Source organism: Aspergillus flavus, chromosome 7 (genome assembly GCF_009017415.1).
Source record: "Aspergillus flavus chromosome 7, complete sequence".
NCBI lineage: Eukaryota > Fungi > Ascomycota > Eurotiomycetes > Eurotiales > Aspergillaceae > Aspergillus > Aspergillus flavus.
Window position 1 is genome coordinate 702,845 of NC_092404.1, and position 21,710 is coordinate 724,554.

At 47.6% G+C, this 21,710-nt stretch overlaps 11 protein-coding genes across 11 annotated transcripts; 6 read left to right on the top strand and 5 right to left on the bottom strand.

Annotated features, from left to right (window-relative positions):
* Positions 1-48: 48 nt before the first annotated feature.
* Positions 49-1,704, bottom strand: F9C07_5400 (fungal-specific transcription factor domain-containing protein; the record flags this gene model as incomplete). Its single annotated transcript, XM_041287401.2, has 1 exon — positions 49-1,704. One exon carries the CDS (start codon positions 1,702-1,704, stop codon positions 49-51), a length of 1,656 nt encoding a protein of 551 aa, XP_041150001.2.
* Positions 1,705-2,655: 951 nt separating this feature from the next.
* On the top strand, positions 2,656-3,521 carry F9C07_1842678 (uncharacterized protein). Its single transcript, XM_071508431.1, has 4 exons — positions 2,656-2,727; positions 2,826-2,934; positions 2,992-3,120; positions 3,171-3,521. Exons 2-4 carry the CDS (start codon positions 2,859-2,861, stop codon positions 3,320-3,322), a joined length of 357 nt encoding a protein of 118 aa, XP_071366888.1. The 5' UTR covers positions 2,656-2,727; positions 2,826-2,858; the 3' UTR covers positions 3,323-3,521.
* A 1-nt stretch (position 3,522) lies between these two features.
* F9C07_1842679 (putative flavin-containing amine oxidase) lies at positions 3,523-5,405 on the top strand. The gene is made up of 3 exons (XM_071508432.1): positions 3,523-3,618; positions 3,749-4,578; positions 4,639-5,405. The coding sequence occupies exons 2-3, from the start codon at positions 3,929-3,931 to the stop codon at positions 5,207-5,209; spliced, it is 1,221 nt and encodes a 406-aa protein (XP_071366889.1). The 5' UTR covers positions 3,523-3,618; positions 3,749-3,928; the 3' UTR covers positions 5,210-5,405.
* A 644-nt stretch (positions 5,406-6,049) lies between these two features.
* F9C07_2280620 (Chloroperoxidase) lies at positions 6,050-6,934 on the top strand (the record flags this gene model as incomplete). The annotated part of the gene is made up of 3 exons (XM_041295092.2): positions 6,050-6,168; positions 6,214-6,756; positions 6,819-6,934. The coding sequence occupies exons 1-3, from the start codon at positions 6,069-6,071 to the stop codon at positions 6,932-6,934; spliced, it is 759 nt and encodes a 252-aa protein (XP_041150003.2). The 5' UTR covers positions 6,050-6,068.
* Positions 6,935-7,396: 462 nt separating this feature from the next.
* Positions 7,397-8,791, top strand: F9C07_1842770 (P-loop containing nucleoside triphosphate hydrolase protein). Its single transcript, XM_071508433.1, has 2 exons — positions 7,397-7,936; positions 8,001-8,791. The coding sequence occupies exons 1-2, from the start codon at positions 7,849-7,851 to the stop codon at positions 8,723-8,725; spliced, it is 813 nt and encodes a 270-aa protein (XP_071366890.1). The 5' UTR covers positions 7,397-7,848; the 3' UTR covers positions 8,726-8,791.
* Positions 8,792-9,834, bottom strand: F9C07_1842771 (uncharacterized protein). The gene has a single exon (XM_071508434.1). It carries the CDS (start codon positions 9,635-9,637, stop codon positions 8,858-8,860), a length of 780 nt encoding a protein of 259 aa, XP_071366891.1. The 5' UTR covers positions 9,638-9,834; the 3' UTR covers positions 8,792-8,857.
* A 701-nt stretch (positions 9,835-10,535) lies between these two features.
* Positions 10,536-11,202, bottom strand: F9C07_5404 (putative early growth response protein 3, egr-3; the record flags this gene model as incomplete). The annotated part of the gene is made up of 2 exons (XM_071511351.1): positions 10,536-10,974; positions 11,024-11,202. The coding sequence occupies 2 exons, from the start codon at positions 11,200-11,202 to the stop codon at positions 10,536-10,538; spliced, it is 618 nt and encodes a 205-aa protein (XP_071366892.1).
* Positions 11,203-12,102: 900 nt separating this feature from the next.
* Positions 12,103-13,353, top strand: F9C07_2200722 (F-box domain protein; the record flags this gene model as incomplete). Its single annotated transcript, XM_041287399.1, has 1 exon — positions 12,103-13,353. One exon carries the CDS (start codon positions 12,103-12,105, stop codon positions 13,351-13,353), a length of 1,251 nt encoding a protein of 416 aa, XP_041150005.1.
* A 627-nt stretch (positions 13,354-13,980) lies between these two features.
* F9C07_5406 (uncharacterized protein) lies at positions 13,981-15,027 on the bottom strand (the record flags this gene model as incomplete). Its single annotated transcript, XM_041287403.1, has 1 exon — positions 13,981-15,027. The coding sequence occupies one exon, from the start codon at positions 15,025-15,027 to the stop codon at positions 13,981-13,983; it is 1,047 nt and encodes a 348-aa protein (XP_041150006.1).
* A 1,595-nt stretch (positions 15,028-16,622) lies between these two features.
* Positions 16,623-18,553, top strand: F9C07_2241402 (uncharacterized protein). The gene is made up of 2 exons (XM_041295093.2): positions 16,623-16,795; positions 16,846-18,553. Exons 1-2 carry the CDS (start codon positions 16,741-16,743, stop codon positions 18,210-18,212), a joined length of 1,422 nt encoding a protein of 473 aa, XP_041150007.1. The 5' UTR covers positions 16,623-16,740; the 3' UTR covers positions 18,213-18,553.
* Positions 18,554-18,773: 220 nt separating this feature from the next.
* Positions 18,774-21,707, bottom strand: F9C07_2144229 (fungal-specific transcription factor). Its single transcript, XM_071509191.1, has 10 exons — positions 21,604-21,707; positions 21,526-21,549; positions 21,367-21,464; positions 20,878-21,302; positions 20,543-20,826; positions 20,003-20,488; positions 19,725-19,939; positions 19,448-19,661; positions 19,383-19,394; positions 18,774-19,265 (listed from the first exon to the last, which is right to left on the bottom strand). The coding sequence occupies exons 1-10, from the start codon at positions 21,625-21,627 to the stop codon at positions 19,230-19,232; spliced, it is 1,818 nt and encodes a 605-aa protein (XP_071366893.1). The 5' UTR covers positions 21,628-21,707; the 3' UTR covers positions 18,774-19,229.
* Between the last annotated feature and the right edge of the window lie 3 nt (positions 21,708-21,710).

Below are 21,710 nucleotides of genomic sequence, written 5' to 3' on the forward strand. Positions count from 1 at the left end.
GAGATGTTTTATGCGTAACATAGCATTACACAGGTAGAACGTCGTAGACTAGCCAAAGATTGACTCCAGTCGCTCCTCATTCATGACATCCAACCAATGGATAAATACTTGGGTAGAAGTATTAGTTCTGTTTGAAACACACAAGTCCGCTCTGAGCCAAACTGCTTCGAGGATCTGCAAAGCTCTGGGGACTGGATCAAGGCGAACAAACTCGTGTAACACTTTCAATTTCTGGCGCACAAGGGACCGCCAGTGAAGGATCATGAAATCTGAGGAGTGCACGGAAAGAATTGCTTTCTCGATGCTGAAAGGGTTCGTAAGATGTAGATTACCGATATCTTGATTATGGTTTTCGACTTTCTGTAGGGCACTCCCGGCAATTATAAGTGGCACAGTTAAGAGTACTTTGATACCGGATGATTCTGGAACCGATGATATAAGATTCAGGATGTTGACAGCTAACCCTACTATGATCTCATTGGGTGATCGCTGGCTCGTTTCATTTGATAGATCCGTATCGAGGGTTGACATTGTTGTGTTTGACTTTTGCAAGAGATCCGGAAATGTGAGATATAACTGAACCAGGACCGAGAATCTGTAGATTTGTGCCAGACATTGAAGGTGCGACACGGATGTGAATCGGTCATCTGGGTCTTTGATGCAACCAGATACGGGCGGAGAATATTGCAAGACCTTTGCCTCCAGCTCACCGGCCTTCGTGAGCTGCTCATGAAAGATATTCTCGCAGACTTCGGTAGACGCTAACGAGTTAGAGAGATGTTTTGTAAGGCGGTTTTGGCGACAAAGAGTGCTGACTTCGGCAGCATAAATAAATATAGTAGTCGAGGCCCCAGTCCACGGATTCGGATAAACAAGCGTATCATGATTTTCTTGCTTGCAAAATGGAATGAGGTATTCAAGAGAACGTGGACTCTGCGTGGTGACAATTGCTACCATAGCTTCCCAGTAAGCCATGATCCCGACCAAGAAGGATGTGGACTGAGGATCGTTCGACGCCTCAGGTCGCGCTATTGACTCCTGAAAGAGCGCACGAGCGGTGTGAATATGTGTTATCCCCAGCGCGCTTGAATCTCTCCAAGCGGATGTTATGCCTAATAAAATACTGCCTAGCATAGCTTCGAATCTCCCTTTGTCAGTTACATTTCTGTTCTCTATTAGATATGAGATAGCATCATGTCGGTGTTGCCGTGCCACTGAAAGCATCTCGTTCTGCTGGTGACCGAGGTGAGTGGCTGCTGTCATCATGACCAGATGGAAGATCAGCTGGGAGGAGTTCATCAAGTTTGCAATGACCGAGCGGAAGGGGTTCAAGTGGGAATCAAAGCAGGAATTTATTGTGCAGACGTGGGAAAAGTAGTGGGTTGAAAGAACAATAGCCTTGTCATCGATCGGCTTGAACAAAGGGCACAGGAACTCTGATTGCAATATGCTGTTCTCTAGCAATGAATCCATGATGTCCTCGCCCCCATTCCTGATGTCTTCTGTAACCAGGCCATTCAGGAAACCGTCAGGTAAAAGGCAGCTGGCGCTGCTGCAACCATCGTTGATCATGCCATCAAACTCACATGACTGCGGGGTAATATCATGGCGGTTGCGTATTTGTTCTTCATTCGTGTTCATCGATGTCTCAGGCGAGGTAGGATCGACACAGGACGCCAATTCGCGAGAATATTGAATAGCCATCACGCTTTCAGATTGAGTGAATCCATCAGTGCCATCCTCGGAAGAATGACTACGGTCTTCCTGAACGTCAGGTTTCTGCGTAGAGTGTCCAGCTACATTCAAGTAACGCCATTTCATCGGCTGTTGGTACCCCGGGCAGCTGAACCCCCTTTTCAAACACTGGCCACAGAAGGGTAGCCCCTCGTCGCATTTGATGCGCTACCGCTTGTTAAAACATATCCTCTATCGGCTGTTCGTGAGGGCAGGACCTACCCGCTGCTTGCAACGCTGGCATCCCGCTGGATGCCCTTAGCTTTGAACCCAGATCTTCCAGAGGAACAACTTACACCGTGACTTGGAGCGTCTTTTCGGCGGCAAGGGGCTTTTCTTACTAGTTTGCGTGGGTATTTCCATGCCGTACTGCTGTGGTGTCACTCTTAGGTTCCGGTGGCGTGTCGTGGACTACTTCCCAATATATGCTTAGGCTTATCGCTCATGTGCGGGGAAGATAAGCAAGCGCGCGGAATCCGCCGTGATAAGCGCCGCCGCACCAATCATGTAATTCATGTCGAACTAGAGTTCATTTACTAGGAATACTAGAAGTACTATTCTTACTGGGTCTCAGCTTCCATCGAATATCGAGATCAAAACATCACGCCATTATTGTCGCGGAGATTATTCTCTTCCACAAATCCCTTCACCATTAAGCTATTCTGCACTATCGCAAATTACTGATTATTCCAACATCAGGTGAGCATATGCATCTGGGGTTGTGCAAATTTCGTGGCGGAGCGAGTAGTAATGTCAGTAGAGCAATGGTGGTATTTATACTGCTCAAGTATTTACGATTACCGCAACTGCAGACCCATCGAGTCCCAGGTAAGCAAGGATGATTTGCTTTGATAGAACCTCCCATTAAGACATAGTAACTATTCATATTGCCTAGTTCTGCAGGCAACGAGGCACATCCGCACTTTGCCTAATTGGGAGAAAAAGCACGCACAAATGCGATTGGCCCTCCGACTCAGTGTGGGGCACCTCCTAGTATGGAGCACTTCTTCCATATGCTTGATAGCCATTCGTTCAGTACTTGTTGTAGTATAAGTAGAGACTAACGGAAACTGGATTCTATAATGCATTAGAAGTGCAAAGCAAGTTTCAAGTTTGACTAGACCATGGCATTTCGTGTTAGACGCAAGACAGATGTCTTCAAGATACCCAACTTTGGCGGGATACCCCATGTTTTCTTTGGTAAGCTAGCCCACATGGAACTATTGAAGTTCAATGACCTGATTACAGTGGTCAAAGCGGACTATCTGGGGACTGAAGATGAGAAGGCGATCGGTCCCATTAGCGGATCCTGGTTTAGGATCGAGAAAGGACCGGAAGCAACCCCTCCGAGGTATGACTATGATGAAATTGGAGTAGTGATAGAGGGTAGGTATGTCTGGCAAAGAGACTTGGCAAGATTATTCACAGGTGTCCAGGAGAAATCACATTGAAAGATGAAACCGGCCAAACGGAAACAGTTCGAGGTGGCGATACGTTCATGATCCCGCGAGGCAGCACCATCAATTTTTCCTCGGACACTTATGGGGTTGCATGGAAATGCGGGGGGAGGCCAATGAGCAGACTTTGATAGCCCGAGCTACAAATCCTCGAATATCTTGAGCTGCCAGGAGGTGTCTGTCCAAGGTCATTTGTTTGGTCAACTTCCCGATTTGATGAATTAATACGAGGCTTAAACGCGATTGGTCCGTACCCATAGCCCGATACCATACGCACTAAATTTCCTATTATACCTATCACTACGTACCTAGAAAGTTGTACTAGTCCTGTAGCATCTGAATGGAAATCAAAACAAGCTAGATTTAGGTCAACTGGGAACCCGTGAAATATAAATGGGTAATCTGGCCCAAGAATGACCGATAATTGGTACATCCCCCACGTTCTTTCCTAGTTCATTTCAATTTAAATTTTTCTCAAAATGGCACCACCTTCAAACGAAGGCTTTTTATGGACTCCACATGGAAGTACGAGTGGCCTCGAAACTGACGCTGTGCAGGAAAGCTCACCAGTTATCCATGACAGCTATGACGTGGTGGTTATAGGGGCTGGGTTCACTGGTCTTATCGCCGCACGAGAATTGAGTCAGAGACATGATCTGAAGGTGTTACTATTAGAGGCAAGAGATCGGATCGGTGGTCGTACATGGACGGCAAGAGCTCTAGGGGAAGAGCTAGAGATGGGAGGAACTTGGGTGCATTGGGCTCAACCTCACCTTTATAGCGAACTTCGCCGGTACGGACTACATATCAATTTAAAGACTTCCGCAGGCACTGCTGCACCTACCAAGCAGATGTTCAAACAGGGAAAGGCAACCCCATGTGAGATATCGATCGAGGAGACTGGTGATATTTTGGAGCGCATTGCCCAATCTTTCTTCACGATCGACGGAAGCAGCAGTCGTGAGCTCATGCCATACCCTCACGATCCCTTCAAGCGACCAGCTTTGTGGATGAAATATGATCATTTGTCAGTGCAAGACCGACTGGACAATCTTCGTGGGTTTTCAAGTTGGGAGAAAGATTTGTTCGAATCAAACACGAGCACCTTCGGTAGTGCTCCTGGAAAGGATATCGCATTTACCGAAGCACTTCGGTGGTACGCCTTAGGTGGACACAACATGAAGGGGGTGTTCGAACTCGCTGGAGTCTACAAAATTGGGAATGGGGGCATGACTTCGTTTGCGCGAGCAGTCCTGGGTGACTACACGGGGCATATGCTTTTGGGGGCCACTGTGAAGGAAGTCGCGCAGACCAAGTTAGGAGCCAGGATTACCACAAGGCTTGGGCAAGAGATCAATGCAAAATATGTAGTTTCTACTATTCCTTTGTACGACCACTCTTCCTGAGCCTCTCTCAATTCGAAGTTCTCAAAGCTAATCCTCAGCAGGAACTGTTTAGCGGATGTGAAATTCTACCCCCCAATATCTTCCAGTCGACAGTCTGCGATGACGAAAGGACATATCAATAAGGGCGCAAAGATCCACTTCAAGCTCAAGGCAGCGGAGCCGGGCTGGTTTGCAACCGCAAATTCGAGCGACTCGGCCTATGTTTTTGCCTTCTCCGACCACAACGGCACTCGGGAATCAGAACCATCCGGCACTTGGTGCATTGGATTTGGATACAATGGAAGATTGGATGATAAGAACAACCACCGTCATATTATCGATCGCTTCCGAAAGGATATTTATCCAACCGGTGACGTTGAAGCTTACGTGACTCACGACTGGGTGAATGATCCGTACGCGAAAGGAGCTTGGGCTTGTTGGGGGCCTGGATGTGCGACAGCCTATCTCCAAGAACTCCAGAAGCCCCATGGGAGGGTCATTTTTGCCAGTGCCGATTGGGCTGACGGGTGGAGGGGGTTCGTTGATGGGGCCATCGAACAGGGTCACCAAGCATCTCAATGTGTCGTGGCATCTCTCAAGTCAGAGACTGAAACGTTGCGATCGAGGCTTTGATTCAACTTGATAGTGAGACTATAACCAAATTCATGTTGATTTGACCGGTACTGCCCTTCTGCAAGTACAGCCACAACTACTTCGTACCCACCTTGGGATTAGTGTGGGGCCTCGAGCGTATTAGTAATACGCCCGTCGCTACTCCAGAATAATCAATACAATATGCAGAAACCGCTCAGTGTTAACATTTAGTGTAGGAGATCATAGATTGTTGTCTTGGTATTGATAAGATTCCTTTAATAGCAAAATAAATCACGTTTTTCCGTCCAAGCCCTATGTTTGCACTGTTTGAGGCCCACAGGAGGGCCATGAAGAAGCCGAAGCGTATTGCGGGAGCGTATTCGCGAGGAGCGTATTCGTACAGTACTTTGAGGCGGAGTAAAACAGATCAAGGAAATTCCTTTGAACCTGCTCCGGAGTCTTTACTAAACTCTTTATAACCTTAATCATCTTTAATTTCTGTTGACGCTGCCTAATCAGGCCTAGCGCTGTTGTTTTTCCTACAGTCATGTTGATAGATTCAAGCAGCATAATCAATATAATCAAGGAATTGAACCTACGTGACCATTTGACAATTTCTAATACGCCCTTTGAGAAACTCAGCGTATCTCACAGCCCCAAATCTAAATCATATACCAATCCATAAGTTAAGTTTAGTTTAGTTATGTATATAAAGATTGAATCCTTCCCTAAATCCGAAGTCCTCATCAAACGAGCATTTATTGTCTAGATAGTTCACTACATACATTTGGCATAGTCTCTGAGCTTTCTCTCTCTCTCTTTCTTTCGTTGTTCTTTTTTTTTTTTTTTTTTTTTTTTTTTTTTTTTTTTTTTTTTTTTTTGCCGTTAACTAGAGATCATGAAGACCTCTACACTTACTCTACTAGCTTTTGCAACCTCTGGTCTTGCATTCCCAGACCCTGGAGGTCATGAATTTCGTGCCCCAGGACCTTTTGATAGTATGTAATTCTTCCACACTGACGATCTATAACTAACTTCCGCAGGTCGTTCGCCATGCCCTGGCCTCAATGCTCTAGCAAACCACGGCTATCTCCCGCGCGACGGCAAGAACCTGGATTACGAAATGATCAACAAAGCTGCACAAGCAGCATACAACTTCGAATCGGGCTTTTATATAGACGCCGTTAATATGGTTTTCGAGTTTAACATCTCCACCACTAATCGACCTAATGAAACTTTCCATCTTCGCGACCTCGCTCGACACGATACAATCGAAGCGGACGGCTCGCTGACTCGCAACGATATTTATTTCGGAGACGACCTGCACTTCGATGCCACCGTTTGGGATCCTGTTGCGAAGGATCTCGGGTTGGATCATTATCGAGATGTGGACCGCTTCGTCACGGTAGATACGGCAGCCAAGGCTACTCAAAACCGCTATGGTCTTGCGATGAGTGCCAACCCGCAATTCAATGCTTCTGAGCTTTGGAAACAGTTCCAATACGGGACTACCGCGCTCTATCTTCTGACCCTGTGGGATAATGATCACAACGCTGTGCCAAAGCCATGGGTTAAAGCCTTGATGGGTACCTCAGCCTCTCTTGATCTTGAAACCTCTCGTATAGAACTGGTCACTGACGTGTAGCAGGCGAGGATCGGATTCCATATAAAGAAGGATATACGAGAGGAAATGTGACGAAGACTGGCCAGCATATTCAGGCCATGAATAAGGCGGTACGAGATGCAGTCGGGTTGAAATCTTGAAGAGGACATTTAAGCTCTCGGGTGTGTTTGTCTTTAATGAAAGTAGAGGTCGGTACGATTTATATATTTGTAACAATCAAGACATCCAGATCATATAAACGGCGCTACAAATGAAGCATCTCGTAGAGCACGTGAGCGATCACCCGGGAGAAGCGGTTGAAGCTAAAGACTCCCGAAAGAAACATTCCAGCTTGTGTAGGCTGGTCGCGGGACTTCTGTCAAGGCAAAGGTTCAGTCACTTCCTTCGGGCTTTCCCCTCTAATGACCAATGTACCGAGGGTTGCTAATTATCTCTACGACCTTATACAACTTCATTGACTGAATGTCCGGATGATGTCAGTGGCAAGTTAAGGACTCTGCTTGCCAATACCGTCGCGCAGAACCCTAACAACAATAAAGGAACCAACAATGCTCACCGAACTCGCGGAAAAAGACAAAATACCTGGGATCCAAATGCCGCCATGTATAGCACCTGGGGTGGCGGTCAATCGTTTGATAAAAAAATGAGGACCTGTGAATTCAGTTGGGGAAGGAACCACGGCAAAACAAGATTCCCATTGACCGAGGCGGGGCTGAGGCGTGGCTGGGAAAGTTGAAGTTTAACTCGCTTGATCTACATACTAGTTTATGATCGATCGCAAGGCTAACCCAGAATTGGTAAGTCCAGTAGATCACCTCTGCAATACCCAGTTAGACAGGTCACGTAGTCCAAGTAGGAGCTGCAACTCGAGCTCAGCTGGACCACGCCACGTCATTAATAGCCGAGCTGACTTGAGCTAACCCTGCCTATATAATGCTTGGGGTTTCTCGCCGAATCAACAGCGATAATTTGACACTTTGATCAATTCTCTTAGCTTTTGGGTGAGATCAAACCTCAGATTTTTATTGTATTCAAGCGGCTTCAGTTTCGTATCATGGCGCGACTGATCGACAATGAACCCAACACGAGGGTAAAACCCATGAAGATTCTGTGTATGGGAATGGCCCGAACTGGAACAAACTGTGAGTTGAGGAGAAACACGGATTCTCTCGTGGTCCAGCAAAGCTAATATCAGTCTATTATCAGCCATGGTCCTCGCTCTCCGCAAATTGGGCTTTAACCCCTACCATGGCTCGGAATGTTTCAAGAACCCCCCTCGAGACTTTAATCTCTGGATCGAAGCGATGGAATGCAACTTCTTCAACACAAACCAAAACCCACGATACGGACGCGAGGAATTCGATCGCTTGATGGGCTCATATGACGCTTGTCTTGACGTCCCCGCATGTCTCTTTTGGAAGGATTTGTTGGAGGCTTACCCAGACGCAAAAGTGATCCTTACAACCCGTGATGCAGATTCCTGGCTGAAATCAGCTAATGCGACGGTCTTCAAATTTATGCAAACGCCCTTTTTCCGCTTCTGGCACTACATGGATTCGGTGGTTCTTGGACCTCTCTTTCGCAAATCCGAGATGGTTTGGAAGATCTTCTGTAACAACAATTACGATGATGCCGTCTTGAAACAGGCATACCTTGACCATAACGAACGAATTCGACGGGCAATTCCCGAGGACCGGCTTTTGGAATTCGAGACTGGCAAGGATAGCTGGGATAAGATCTGTCAGTTCCTGGATTTGCCAGTCCCCGATGAGCCATGGCCTAAGGCATACCCTACGGAAGCATTCCAGGCACACATGGATCGTGAGATGGATAATGGAATTCGCACCATCCTGCAGTTCGCTGTTGTTAGCTTGGCGGTGGGCATTGGCGCTTTCTTTGCTGCGAAGAGGTACTCTCTTTCGAGCTTTTAGCCGTCCAACTTTAGAAGAATACTGTATGATTAACCCTACGAGGCCCCCAGTTACATTTTGATGCTGGAAACAATACTTCCGGGCCATCTAGTCACAATTGCCCCCAATTAGACAATTCTCCCGTCAGCGCGGTCAAAACAAATAGACATGCCCAAAGTCTGTCCCATTTGACTTCAGAGGAGTGCGTGTTGCGTCCCCGGACGTTGCCCAGGAGGTGGCATATGATCGCGCTTTCTGGGCAGCATCTTCACCATCCCTTCCGCAAGAACACTCGAGCTCATCAAACCGGGTGTAGAGGTGCATGAAGATGGAGTGCCAAAGGATAATCAGACAGAAATCGTCAGGCTTGTCGTTTATGCTTGAGGCTCTTGCATAATTATGGTACCAGTCTAGTAATAGTCCGTCGCACTTCTGTCTGATTGCATGCCAAGAGGATCCGATTTCCCGGTTCTTGTATGCTGATGCACCGATAGACTCAAGGGTTGTGTAGGATGGAAAATCGTTTTCTGGGATTTTATGAGACAAATACGAGCGGTGCTCAGGGAACAGGGATATGCCTTGAGTGGATTGCTGATGCTTGGTAAACAGAGCTTTCCAGGACTTTGGGTTGGAGGCGGCAAATAGCTCTGGAGCAGGGATCTGGGGCAGTTTCTCAGGGGAATGTCTAAGGATTGGCTCGTGGTAGTGAAGCTTAGCCAGCTCAGAGTCATGGATGTGAACTGCCAGTATGATGCTGTGCAAATGTTGATTGTCAGTGGCCGCGAAGCATTCGGTGGGCGAGGTTCCGAAGCCATACCGTTTTCTCTCCTCTAAGCGAACACAGCTCTTCCATGCAACATTCAGTGCTTCACTATCATCCTCCAAGGTCTCGATGTCCCCTATGGGCGTTCTTTCAAAAAGAAATAGCTTCATTTTACGCGCCCACTGAGACCACTTAGTTCTATCATTCCTAACAGTCCTGGCACTCGGCAGAGACGAGGCTTACGGCTTCTATATACCCATGGAAGACCTCTGTGCCGACAAGATCCTTTGGTCGCTGATTATTGATTAGCGGGGATGCAAGCAGAAGGAATGAAAAGAGATAGGCTGTGTACCCCTAATAAAAAGCCAAATGTTTGCCTTATTAGAGATGCTTGAAGAGCTTGAATAGAAGTAGTCCCGGTTTCTTGGATGTACGTATCTCACTAGATCTTTCATCAGTAACTATGTTAAGTTTCGGAAAGCCTTTGTCGTAGCCCCCGAGATTGAAACATACCGACGTAAGTATAGCTTTGTTAAGACTTTTGAACATACTTATTCCATGTGTCAATGCCCTTGGTGAGCCAAGAAACAGACTGCCAATTGTGCACATTGACAGTAGGAGGACCGCGTTTTGCTTCGACGGCTGAAATGTGGGTGCATGGATGATCGGGAAGATGATATGAAAATGGGTAAAGTATGCTTGGAGACAAAGGTCCTGCAACCTATCAGCCAGATTTTGTCCGGATATCCATGTATTCTTATCAGGAACTTAGTAGATGGCAGAATACCTGGCTGCACTTTCTGCCGGAGGCTTTCAACCAGCTTCTGACGATAACGATCATCACTATGGGTGCTGACAGTATGGTTGGTCCTTGAGTGCGCAGGAGTTGTGTCGCCTGAGGGAACCGTGGGCTCGGGAAAGGTGTGCCATTTTCTTTGTACCAGCGTGAGCCCATTGGCCAAATTGAGATTCGGATCTAGAGGGAGAGAATTCTCTATAGGGTCTGGCGCGGTATTGTGGAGCCCGTGATCCATAGATTCCAGCAAGGTCTGATTGACAGCGTCAAGATCAAAGCTTTCCCAAGGGAGTAACGAAGGGAAATCCTCCTCCCACTGGCCGTTCCATATGGTGGGGCCAGGACCTGGAACCGCCCATTTCAGTTGCGAGAAAGGCGGGTACTGAGTTGTTGTCATTTTCGAGAATATTGCGCGTAGTAGGAGCGCGCACATCCACATGTTGAGGATAGTGTACAAGTGAAGGCGTAGTAGCCGTGTTTGAATCGTGGTCGAGCGATGAAAATTGCAGCTCATGTAGAACCTGTTCAGGAGCCGGGATTATCGAGTCTATGCTGGCACAGACTTGATCCGTAGCGGGTCTCTCTAGGGTTGCTAGATGCGAGACCGGATCGCTTATCGGGGGGCTTGTCGGGGCGCTGTTTCCATGGACTGGGTGTTGATGGGGTTGGGTACCCAGGTGTTGTGAGCGAGCATGGCGCAAGAGAGTATCCCTGTTTGAATCAGGACTACAGTGGATGATAGCGGGGACAGGAGACATACTGTCTGGCATATAGCTTGCCGCATACCTGACACATGAAGGGTCTTTCCTTGGTGTGGGACCTAAAATGGCGAGCCAGGTGTTCGGCCTTCTTGAACGACTGGGAGCAAACCGAGCAGATCCGCTCCTCTTGTGAGGTCTTGCGCGAACGACGTCGTCCGCGGCTCAATGAGGAGGCCATGGTTTAGCCGACGACAATAAATGTGTAAGGTATTGAACCTAGGTACTACGAAGGAGAAGCGAAGTTGAGGTCGGCTGAGATCTCTTCGCTGCTAACGCGATAGGGAACCCTCCATCTCCGTAGTTTCACGAGGTAGACTTTAAACAATGCCGTACGAGCTAAGGTATACTAAGCTTGTTAGCAGTTCTTGGCGTATGGGGTATGAGGGTAGTTTCTGGGGTGAAATTGTTAAAAGTGCATCGGGGGATCGAGGCAGGAAACAGAGCAGAATAGGGCGCCACACCCGTCATGCGGTGCTTATCATGACTAATCATCACGCTACTGTATTTCTCATACGTTACATAGATTACAATATGTCACGACTCGGACAGTCACGCGCACCCTGAGCCAGCAAAAAGGTTGATATCTTCTCATTACGGGCCCTTGAAAGGCTTCGCATTGCTAAAGACGCCCTGGGAGCCAGACTTATCAAACTCTATGCTGAAGACATTACATCTATTCCTTGCTTAGATTAGCATTATTCTGAACCACAATGTTTCCGCAAGAAAAGAAAGCTAGAAGACAAGCTCGGGGGGCTTCGTCCAGTTCCTTCCTTGGCTATCATGCCCTAATCGTAGCCTAGCAGCTCTTCCAACTTGCCCTTGGTGACCAGCCCATTTTCGAGTATCCCCAATAAACATGTTGCGGTCCCCATTTTATATAAATGTTAAAATTTCCTTTACTCTGGTGGGCCTGCCAACATATATCCAGTTCTAATGAATGCTGATGATGTTAGCTTGGCTGGAGGCTGAAGGTTCGTATCGCGGATCACGGGATCGCGTCAGATATATGTTTAAATATCCGACAAAGGAAATCCACAACCACCTAAGCTTTCCTGGAGCTCGTATTTCATCCCCCACAATGCAACCCCTCGTAAGCTTAATCAGCTGGATACCATCTCCCTGGGGCCAGACAGTTTCGAGTGATAACAGGTCAAAAAGACTAGTCAGCTACCTGGAGGACCTCCCACTGGAGATCCTCTACATGATAGCCAACTCTTTAGACCCAGCTACTAAAGCATGCCTTTCACTCTGCAACCACCATCTTCAGAGCCTATTCGGGGAGAAACGCCCTTTTCCTATCCGTACAGAGGCCTGGCACAGTTTCCACAGTAACCTCGCACGCGCTCGCCCCTCACTCATCTACTGCCGAATTTGCGCCCATTTTCACCGGCGAGAAGACATCAGTCCCCCGGGCCCCGCCTGGCGGACCGATGCCCGCTTCCCCCAACACAGCACCGACCAGGCGATGCGCTCTCTGCAGTGGTGTATGTCAGTCCACCAGACCGAGTCCCTGTATCATTTCAACTACATGCACGTCCAGCTCGCTATGAAACGGCACTATTGCGGGCCCGAGCACGGGATCTCGACGGACGAGCTGGCGCATGTGGAGGTACTGATGTTCCCGTCGCGCAGGCTGACCAGTCTCCTATCTGTGGATGTATGCGTGTGTGCTGCGGCCGGTGGAAAGGCAAGTCTGTGTCTCCGGTTGCAGAATTGGGCGCTCATTCCGGATTTCAATGTCCATCGGTTGCCATTTATTAGGGTCTGTGGACATAGTAGTTTGCATGCGCCGCATGTGTATGCGGTTATTAGGAGGGGGCTTGAAACATGTATGTGGCGTGGGTTTGAGGCTAGGGAGAGCGCGAGGGAGATGGGGAGGCAGACGGAGACGGAGACGGAGACGCAGAGTGAGGCCCCAGAAACGTTTCATTGTTCCCCCTGCGACACCACGTACCAAGTCGAGGTCCGCACGTGTGGTGATGAAGGAGTGGCGGTCGTGGTTACCAAGTGGCTGGATTTGGGTGCTGGATTGGATCCCCACGATGATCGCTGGAGGAGACATATCCTCACCGAGAGGCATGAGATGAAGGAGATCGTGCTCCCACCACAGGAGAGTACCCGAACGCGTTTTGAGCGTGATAGTTGCGTTTCGCTGGAGGAACTCTCAAGGCGGAACAGCAGTCTGCTGGAGGGGAGGGCGTATACGAGGAGCATGGACCACTGGTTTGACAATGTTTGGGTGCTGCAGGGAAATAAAAGGTTGCCGATATACTGTTATCTGCCGCCTAAGAAGAATATCCTTGCGTCGCACGTGCGGTTTCGAAATTAAGATCATAGTATCGTGAAGGCCGATCCATTTTCGTCAGATCGATACTGACTCAGTCAAATCCATGCTTATAATGTTGCGGGCTAGGTAGTAGAGAAAGACCAAAGAGATGCAAAGCAGAAACCTTCATTATATTGTAAACAACCAGCTTAGGCCTTGAATAATAGTTCTAGGCATTACCATCTTTGCAGCACGTTCATGGTACCATGCTAGTCTGTTCTTTCAATGCGGCTTGGCCCTCCTATTCAAATGTCAATTATGTATGTACAAATATACTTCTATCTTTGTCTCAGTGTGTAGACTAAGATCTGGTCAAATTGTCAATACGACTGGCATGGGCTCTGGCAAAGTAACTGCATTTTGGTTCTTTTCAGGGGACCATGGGGTCGAGTAATACTTCATGCTCGACTATAAGAGCAATATCACCCCGTAAACTCTGAGCCCCATTTTCATAATTCTAAACTAACCTATACAAAGTTGAGCCATACGTTAACCGCCAATCAAAGCCATACAAGCCTTTAAGCTGAACACTAATCGTATTGGCGAAAATTAGAGTACAAAAAGCTCCAGAAGAAGGCCCTTGGGCTCACGCTGGTTCACAAAAGAATATAGCTCAAGCAAACCATAATTCTAGAAGATGCTCATTTGAACCGTGTTGTTGTAGTCCACATTGGTATCTACTCCCTCAATCCGGTCGCAGCAGGTACCAAATACACGATCCCAAACCCGTGTTTGCTTTCCATAATTATGACTCTTCCTCCACCCCTTTCGATGATGAAGATCATGATCTTCAATAACCAATTCTGCGTCGAAGATGCGCATGAGCCAGGTCAAGGGATTGGGCGGTGATGCATGCAGACGAAGACCGCTGTGTCCGGCTAGCTCTGCGAATAGTACATAGAGCTGACATATATGCCACTCATAGAATCCCATTGGGAATCCCATAAACTTCATTGTAAGATAGGTTATCAGGGGGATCCCTGCAATGTCAAAGAACTCTTGTTCTGAGTCCGCATAGATAGTCAAGAGCGGATTTGGGTGCTTGGTGAGGTGATGCGTCCGGTGAAACTTCCAGAGTCCGTTTACATCATGCATGATGCGATGGTACCAGTAAAACCAAAAGTCAAGAACGATGCCATATAGACTGACTTCGAGGGGGAGCCATCGCCAGCTTAGTGATGCCGGGGCCTTATTTGCAGTGTAGGTAAGATACACCATCATCATTGGGCGAACTAGGCTTGCCAGCATGACCGATATCAGGACTTTGGAAACTCCCACGTCGGGGACGCCATCTCGCTCGTGTTTGTCGCCATCTAAAAACCCATAGGTATGGCCCATCTCGCGAAGCTTTCGAAGTTCACGACTGGTGAAAATCCTGTTGGTATAGTAGTAGAAGGCAAACGCAATGATGGGACCGAAATTGTGGCCGGTCAGATACACATAAAGTTGATGGAGGATGAGTGGTATAGACGCATGGAAGATAATCCAGCGGTGGAGAGACAAGTCTGAGACGTAGGGTAACTTTTCCTCTTTTGAGTGAACCGGGACCTCTCGATCCAGGTCAACGTGGTAAACGTTCGCTTGTTCAAGGAGTTTGTGTGATAGTGTCCATTGGCTTCGGTCCCATCGACGCCAGGTTGACTTCATCGAGTCTTTCGGGTTTTGATGTTGTTCCATGCTGGGTTCACGTATATTGGTGGAAGGTTTCATGGATAGAACGGTTTACATTTTGAGGAGAATATACTTTATCTAGTTAAAGAAAGCCGAGGGCCATATATATTCTCTTCATTCACGTGTAAGCTGTTAGTGGCCGGCTTCCAGCATTGGCGCAGATCCCAACTCGCAACTCTTTCCTATGAAGGCATAATGTGCGGCAAGTTTAAATTCCGAGGGCCTTCATTCGAGATGCCACGGCGCTAAGAATCCTCGACGGACCACAGGTTGCTCCCAAATATCGTCGTGACCAGATCTTGTGGAAATAATACTTGAAATCCATATGCATGGAAACTTTCATCCTATTTGCGAGCAAGAATAGTGTTACATTGTCTCTCATGTCTCGGGTCGCCATTAGCAGGTTACAATATCGCCTTCTTCAACAAGTTGGTGGGAACTATTAGTCAAGAAGTTTTCAACAGGTCGGGGAGCCCAGGTGGACACTAAATTATGGTGCCCCAAAGAAGGCCGGAGTATTATAGGGCATTTCTTTCCAGCAATGAAACAAATGGATGGCAATAGAAATGCGCACGCTTTTCTTGAATCGAGTAATATATGGCTCTATATAGAGCTGCCCTCACACAGTCAATCTTGCTCTTGGTATCACAGTCTGCTCCCACTACCATCCAGTTGAATGCTTCCTGCTCGCGTTCTGGGGCCTGTACCTTGATTGCACCACTGGACAGCTCAACATAAGTCCTCGATTGACCATTGTATGCAGCTCAATGCGCTCGAACATCGACGCGAAACGCATTACGCGAGGAAACAAAGTGAGTTATAGTAATTGTCACCATAAGAGCCTTTTTCTGTACCTGCCGATCCATTTGGCCACCGCGGCTTAGACTGGTAGCGTTTGTATTGACTTCGAGATAACTGTAGCCGGTTCATAGTATCACATATAGTACCCCTGCGGAAAGCTATCGAGTTCTTAAAAATCAACCTATATAGAAAATGGCTCGCCGGGCAGACTAGGGGCAGACAGGAAACGGGTCACGATATCAACTTTTTTCACGAGGATAGGTGTGAGTGCACTAGGAAATCAATACTTGTGCTTGGCATTTGAGCGAAGCTCATAACAGCTTAAAGCATACGATGAAAGTTGTTTGCTTGGAGAATTCGGTGTCTTTGAAGAGATTGTGGCTAAGCTCATGGTAAATTTGTGAATATAATTTACTTCACCAGAAGCATATAGGCTAATATTTTGGATTTGTATGCAATAACAGTAAGAGGATTTATAAGCGTGCACTTCTTCTGCAATGCTTGGCGGAATTCTTTTTTGCTCTTGGCTCTTTCCTACCTATCGGCAAGTCATACCCTAAAGAATACGACGAGTCATGGCCGTCGTCCGATTCCCCGCCCTAGGGTTTCATGCATTCAACTCGATCCTGTCAGCCTACCAAACCCCTGTTGCATTAATCACAACTGCATGCTCTGCACCTGCAGGTGAATCCGGACCAATAGAAACAACAACTGGATCAGCTGGTGTATGTCAGACTCAGCTGAGCTCTCGGGGTTTGCTTTGTTCATAGAAATGTAATTGGATTCCGATAGACCCAGCCGCTTGAGAGCTAGAATGTGGGCGTGGTATAAATTTACTTCAAAGTCTCCAGTTCCCTTGCCTGAATTGTGTGAAGTCAGTGTGCCGTTTAGTGAGAAATCAATTTTCGTGCGGTCAATATGCTCCCGGCGATCCTGTTGCTGTCTTGCCTACCGACAGCATGGGGTAATCCTTGTATGCGCTATTATCTTCGTCTACCTTAGGTGCAGCTAACAAAGTTATAGTAATCAATCGTGGCACTTCTACCATATCCAGCGTCTCCCAAGCTCCAACCTCAGATACACTCACCTCCCTAAGTCCCTCAGTCGAGCCAACATGCTACACCAGCAGTCAATGGCTCGTCATCTCTGGTACGACCTTATTCTGGCCAACCTCCACCGACTATCTCTACGGACCGACCGACAGCCCTGGCGTCGACTGCGCAGCGCAATGGATACAATATGATGGCCGCTCAGGCGGCCTGGAATCTCTCGGCCCTACTGCCACATCAACATTAACAGAACTAATCCCGACCAGCACAGGCGCCTGCACGACAAGCAGCCACCCGGAAAGTTACTATGATACTCATACAGGGCCTGTTACCACTCTTTGCGACGGGCATGCACGGGCCCTAGGCCCCCGCGAAACCGTGACAGACTATTACCCCGGCACAGGAGCATGCAGCACGTTCTACATCCCAACAACCATCACAACGACGCTTTACAACGTACCATCAGCCTCCCCAACTTGCCAACTTGATCGCGAAGGCTGCAAGGGCATCTGGGAGACATACAAAAGCCGTTCACGGGCCTACAAGCCAAGCATCTCCGTCTCCATTCCAGGCGACACAAATAGTCCCCTCATCCCAGGCCGCTGCCCAATGACAACAAGCGAACGACCAGAGCAATGTGGAAGCTGTCACTTCCTTCCCGACACAGCAACACTGTTCTACTGGCCCGCTACAACTGCTGGCAGCGACCTCTGTGCTCAAAACGGAACCACAATCCCAGCTACCCCGACCGGTAACGGTCCTAATACAGCAATATTAGGGGACCAGACTCTGGTATCTCCCAGTGCCTATATCCTCTTCACATCAATCTACGCCTGGGGCAACAGTCGTCACGCCGGGCAGTGTGGCGAATACCATGAAAACAAGATGATCTCTGTGAATCCCACAACCATCACGTCACGACGAGGACACAGAAATGCGCGGTATCCCATCCGCGGAACAGCATATCCATTTAACTTTGCGGAGTTCCTTCCCCAGACAGTAGGGAACTACACGCAGCCTCTAATCCCCTGGCCCCAATATTGGGGAGGGTCACAGTGTGGTGTGTATGATTCTGCTTGTACATTAATCCGGGATGATTATTTGCCTTTCATCGATATGCCGAGTGAAGTGACGCAGATTGACGCCAAGTGGGAGAACTGTGATCGCAGTTGGTATATCCCAGCTGTAACTTTGGTACCGATAGTGGATGGGACTGTTAGCTTTCCGAGCCCAACACCTACTGGGGTTGAAAACGAGGTAGTACATGGGGTAGAAGAAGCAGTACCACAAGGCTCAGTGGGTGCGCCCACTCCGACGCCGACGGAAGGTCTCGGATGGTGAGCAGATTGGTACATCGTCTTCAGTGGTGGTGTTCACGGTTGCGCAGACCATTAGCTTCAGTGCACCGTTACTTTTCGTGGAGAAAGACATTCCTAGTAACCTAGTATTTACCATTACTTTAAGTGATCATATAGTCTTCTATTATACTTATCTTCTGTTTCCCCTAAGACACCAGGGCAGCTGATCTTCCACAATGCTTATAAGCAGAAGCTTCAGCAATTTGAAAGAAGTATAACCCCCAGGTCAGCTCACGGCTTACTTCTTTGTCACGCTATACAAATGGCAAGATGCTCAAAGCATATAATAAACAAGGATTCTTTTCTCCCATTTTCTTTCTTTTTTTTTTTTTTTTTTTTTTTTTTTTTTATTTATTTTTTCCTTTGCGATATTATCCCCCGCTGTCTCCGCAGTTCTGTGGTATCCTTTTACTAGCTAATTCTTGTGTCTCACTACCGATATATATCCCTTCAAGTGGCAATGATCCATAGGCCTCCCTCCAACTCACCCAAAAAGTAAACCCACTATGTGATATACTCAGTTCAGGCCATTCAACTTAAAGCAATCTATAATCATGTGACTGTATGTGTGGGTCAACTTCTAGACTTTTGGATTTTCTATTAACATTGCGACCAATAATCTCCCCATGCTAACGCGTCCAATAAAAATAGTTTGCTTATGGCATTAAAGCATCACGTGGCCGCGACCTGCCAATCGGATGAAGATATCTGGTAGTTTGCGTTTCTCAAGTTGACAAGGGAGACAACACCGGTCGCATTGTTTTATCTACCCTTGTAAATAACGTCCAATCTTTTGGATGACTCCAACGTCTCCCATCGCGAAGCTCGGCCACTCGGTCGCTGGCTTGCCAAGCTCGACGTCGTCGCCTCTCCTGAAACTCGGTCAGTCTCTCACGGGCACACAGTCAGCACATATACTGTCACCAGGCAGCTCGGAGAATCCATCTGGTTAGCAAGGTCCGGGCTTTGTTGTGCCCGTGAAAGTACCGTACACTTTACACTACAGCTGCCACCACAGGATTGAGGACCAAGAAAGGTCAGTCAGAATCCAGTAATGCGGGCTAGCTTAATCAAGGGTGTAATGTGCTTTCTTACAATTGTTATATGTTGTATCTCCCAATGACTAATAATGTCCTATTTGTGATCCAAATAGAAATTCCGGAAGGTGTGCAGACATCGACGATGTGCCTATTCACCAGTAGTAACTGACCGTGCTAGACGGTCCATTTCTGCCTTTTGACAAGCAGTGACCATCTCCTTTATGATAATCATGACCGGCTTCAGCTCGACCCGTCCCTCGGCGGCCATTTTGACATAGTCGCATACCCAAGTCACAGTCCCCAGATCTTCATCGAGGTTTTCATGGTCTGGATTACATATGATGTCTAAGCAAAGGATAAAAAAGGGGAGGAATTGATACATCGTGATCGGACTATATGTGCGGTTAATAATATGCACAACAAGGACATGAATGGGTATGTGAGGCGTTCTATACCTGATTCCCCAGAACGCTTGCGACGTGGACCCCAGGAGCGATTGAAAGATCTTTAGTGACTTCCTTGCCAGATTAACAGCTTCATATGGTAAGAGATGACCATGGTCACATTTCTTCGACAGATGCAGCACAATAAGTATCTCATAGCTACCGACCAGCACGTCGATGCAAAGCCAGGAATCGACATAATTTGACAACGTTCGAAGAAGGCTCGCCTTTTGTTCCTATTAGCACAGTATTCCATTTTTGTGACGCCGCTAGAGTAGGGTATAACGCACAGTATCCCAATCCGATAATATAGACTGCACCTCATCGATATAAGTATGAATAGTAGCATCATGTGAAACCGGATCCGGATCCGGACCACTATCAATCCAATCGAGATACTTCCTAACAATAAGACCAAGCCGCATCGAAATTAGGAAATGAATTTGTATAAAGCGCGAGGATTCATCATCCACGCCATTGATTGTTGGATCGGGAAAATGGACTTTCCACGATCCTGCGGGGATGAGAGTTGGCTTCCCGAATGACTTTCGGAAAAGACTGTCTGTTCGAAGGATGTGCCAGAATACGAAGCGTTTGCGATTTCGCTCAACTTCAGCTTCATGCAGTGGTGTGCCAGCTGGTGTGGAGGGTTGGTTGTCCCCTTCACTTGGTGTTTCGTCGACGGAAAAATAGCCTAGGCTCTTTGATATCCTGCATGTGTGACTGAACGCCTTCCACGCTAGATCTGTGTTATAGCCTTCGAGGGCTGTTGACGTCTACTGGTTTGTTAGCTTTGTGGGTTGGAGATCTAATATATGTGATGCGCTTGCCATGAGGGATGCGGCTAAGAAGTCGACGGGGTTATCTTGGATATTCTTCATCCATTCGTCACTTAATGCAACGCACTTTAGATATAGATTTCGCATAATGCTGCCCCTTCTGGGATGGGGTTCGGGCTCCAGAAGAATTCCCCGAAGGAGAACAGAGTAGTAAATGATTTGAGATGTACAATCTAGTTGGACATGAGGGATTTCAATTAGGTCGGGGATTGAACATAAGAAAGATTTCTCGAGGGGAATTTCGAAGCCTGGAAATTGGTAAGAGCCATAGTGGTCTGGAAAGGATATTAGATCATCAACAGCTATAAGAGGGTGCAGTCACTTGCTTTCGATGATTTTCTTCGCCAGGTCTTTTGGGATAACTGGGTCCTCAAGCGGCTCGGTGCTCTGCGTACTCTGTGTTTGTTCAATCTCCAATATAGCAGATGTCATTGCTGTAATACATCTAACGTTTTCGAAATAGCATGAGTCTACTTGTCGCAGGTGACAAAAGACGCTGGAGAGAAGCATAGATCGAGCGCCTTCATCTTTGATTCGGCTGACTATATCTCGAATCACGGATGGAACTACTTGAGCCGGATCTTTGTCTAGGGATATGGCGCGAGGGGCCTCTGAACCGACGGAAGAAATTGACATGGTATCGTCACCATTATCTTCAGTTTCTGGAGTGTTTTCCAGACCGACTTGTTCTTCAAGACGTTTAAGACGGTCGATAATCTCCAAAAGCAGACGTTTATCGGGTGGTGCGTTTCTGCGACAACTTGTCAGTTGCCTGGTGGAGTTGAGTGGCCTTGTTGATAAAGATAATGAAATACACTTGTTTCTTGGACCGTGGCTTTCGAGGCAAGTACACACACTCAGCTCCCGCGGCTTCACAATTCCCACACTGTGGAGAGACGCGATTGCAGCGAACCTGACAGGTTGTTGTTCAGTTAATCTGTCCAGCTGGAATTGCCAAGGCTAGATCGGCTTACCTTCTTCGATTGGCAGCGACCGCACTATTTATGGTTTGAAGTGAGGGGTTGGTCAATTTACATCCACAGGCAACTCACCGAGATATTCTGTATAGCACTCATTTTATCTCGAGACTCTATCTCTCGATGTACGTGGGTGTGGAAGAAGAGTCCGAGAGGAACGCCGGCGGGGGAAGGAGGATGAA

Excerpts from the sequence above, each read along its gene's own strand:
- F9C07_2241402 (XM_041295093.2), top strand. The coding sequence starts at position 16,741 with ATGCTCCCGGCGATCCTGTTGCTGTCTTGCCTACCGACAGCATGGGGT. Across the intron at positions 16,796-16,845 it reads GACAGCATGGGGTAATCCTT|TAATCAATCGTGGCACTTCT; the intron begins GTATGCGCTATT and ends ACAAAGTTATAG.
- F9C07_2144229 (XM_071509191.1), bottom strand. The coding sequence starts at position 21,627 with ATGAGTGCTATACAGAATATCTCG. Across the intron at positions 21,550-21,603 it reads GTGCTATACAGAATATCTCG|TGCGGTCGCTGCCAATCGAA; the intron begins GTGAGTTGCCTG and ends AACCATAAATAG. Across the intron at positions 20,489-20,542 it reads TCTTAGCCGCATCCCTCATG|ACGTCAACAGCCCTCGAAGG; the intron begins GCAAGCGCATCA and ends ACAAACCAGTAG.
- F9C07_1842679 (XM_071508432.1), top strand. The coding sequence starts at position 3,929 with ATGGGAGGAACTTGGGTGCATTGGGCTCAACCTCACCTTTATAGCGAA. Across the intron at positions 4,579-4,638 it reads GTAGTTTCTACTATTCCTTT|GAACTGTTTAGCGGATGTGA; the intron begins GTACGACCACTC and ends AATCCTCAGCAG.
- F9C07_1842771 (XM_071508434.1), bottom strand. The coding sequence starts at position 9,637 with ATGAAGCTATTTCTTTTTGAAAGAACGCCCATAGGGGACATCGAGACC.
- F9C07_1842770 (XM_071508433.1), top strand. The coding sequence starts at position 7,849 with ATGGCGCGACTGATCGACAATGAACCCAACACGAGGGTAAAACCCATG. Across the intron at positions 7,937-8,000 it reads GGCCCGAACTGGAACAAACT|CCATGGTCCTCGCTCTCCGC; the intron begins GTGAGTTGAGGA and ends GTCTATTATCAG.
- F9C07_1842678 (XM_071508431.1), top strand. The coding sequence starts at position 2,859 with ATGGCATTTCGTGTTAGACGCAAGACAGATGTCTTCAAGATACCCAAC. Across the intron at positions 2,935-2,991 it reads GATACCCCATGTTTTCTTTG|CGGACTATCTGGGGACTGAA; the intron begins GTAAGCTAGCCC and ends CAGTGGTCAAAG. Across the intron at positions 3,121-3,170 it reads AATTGGAGTAGTGATAGAGG|GAGAAATCACATTGAAAGAT; the intron begins GTAGGTATGTCT and ends ACAGGTGTCCAG.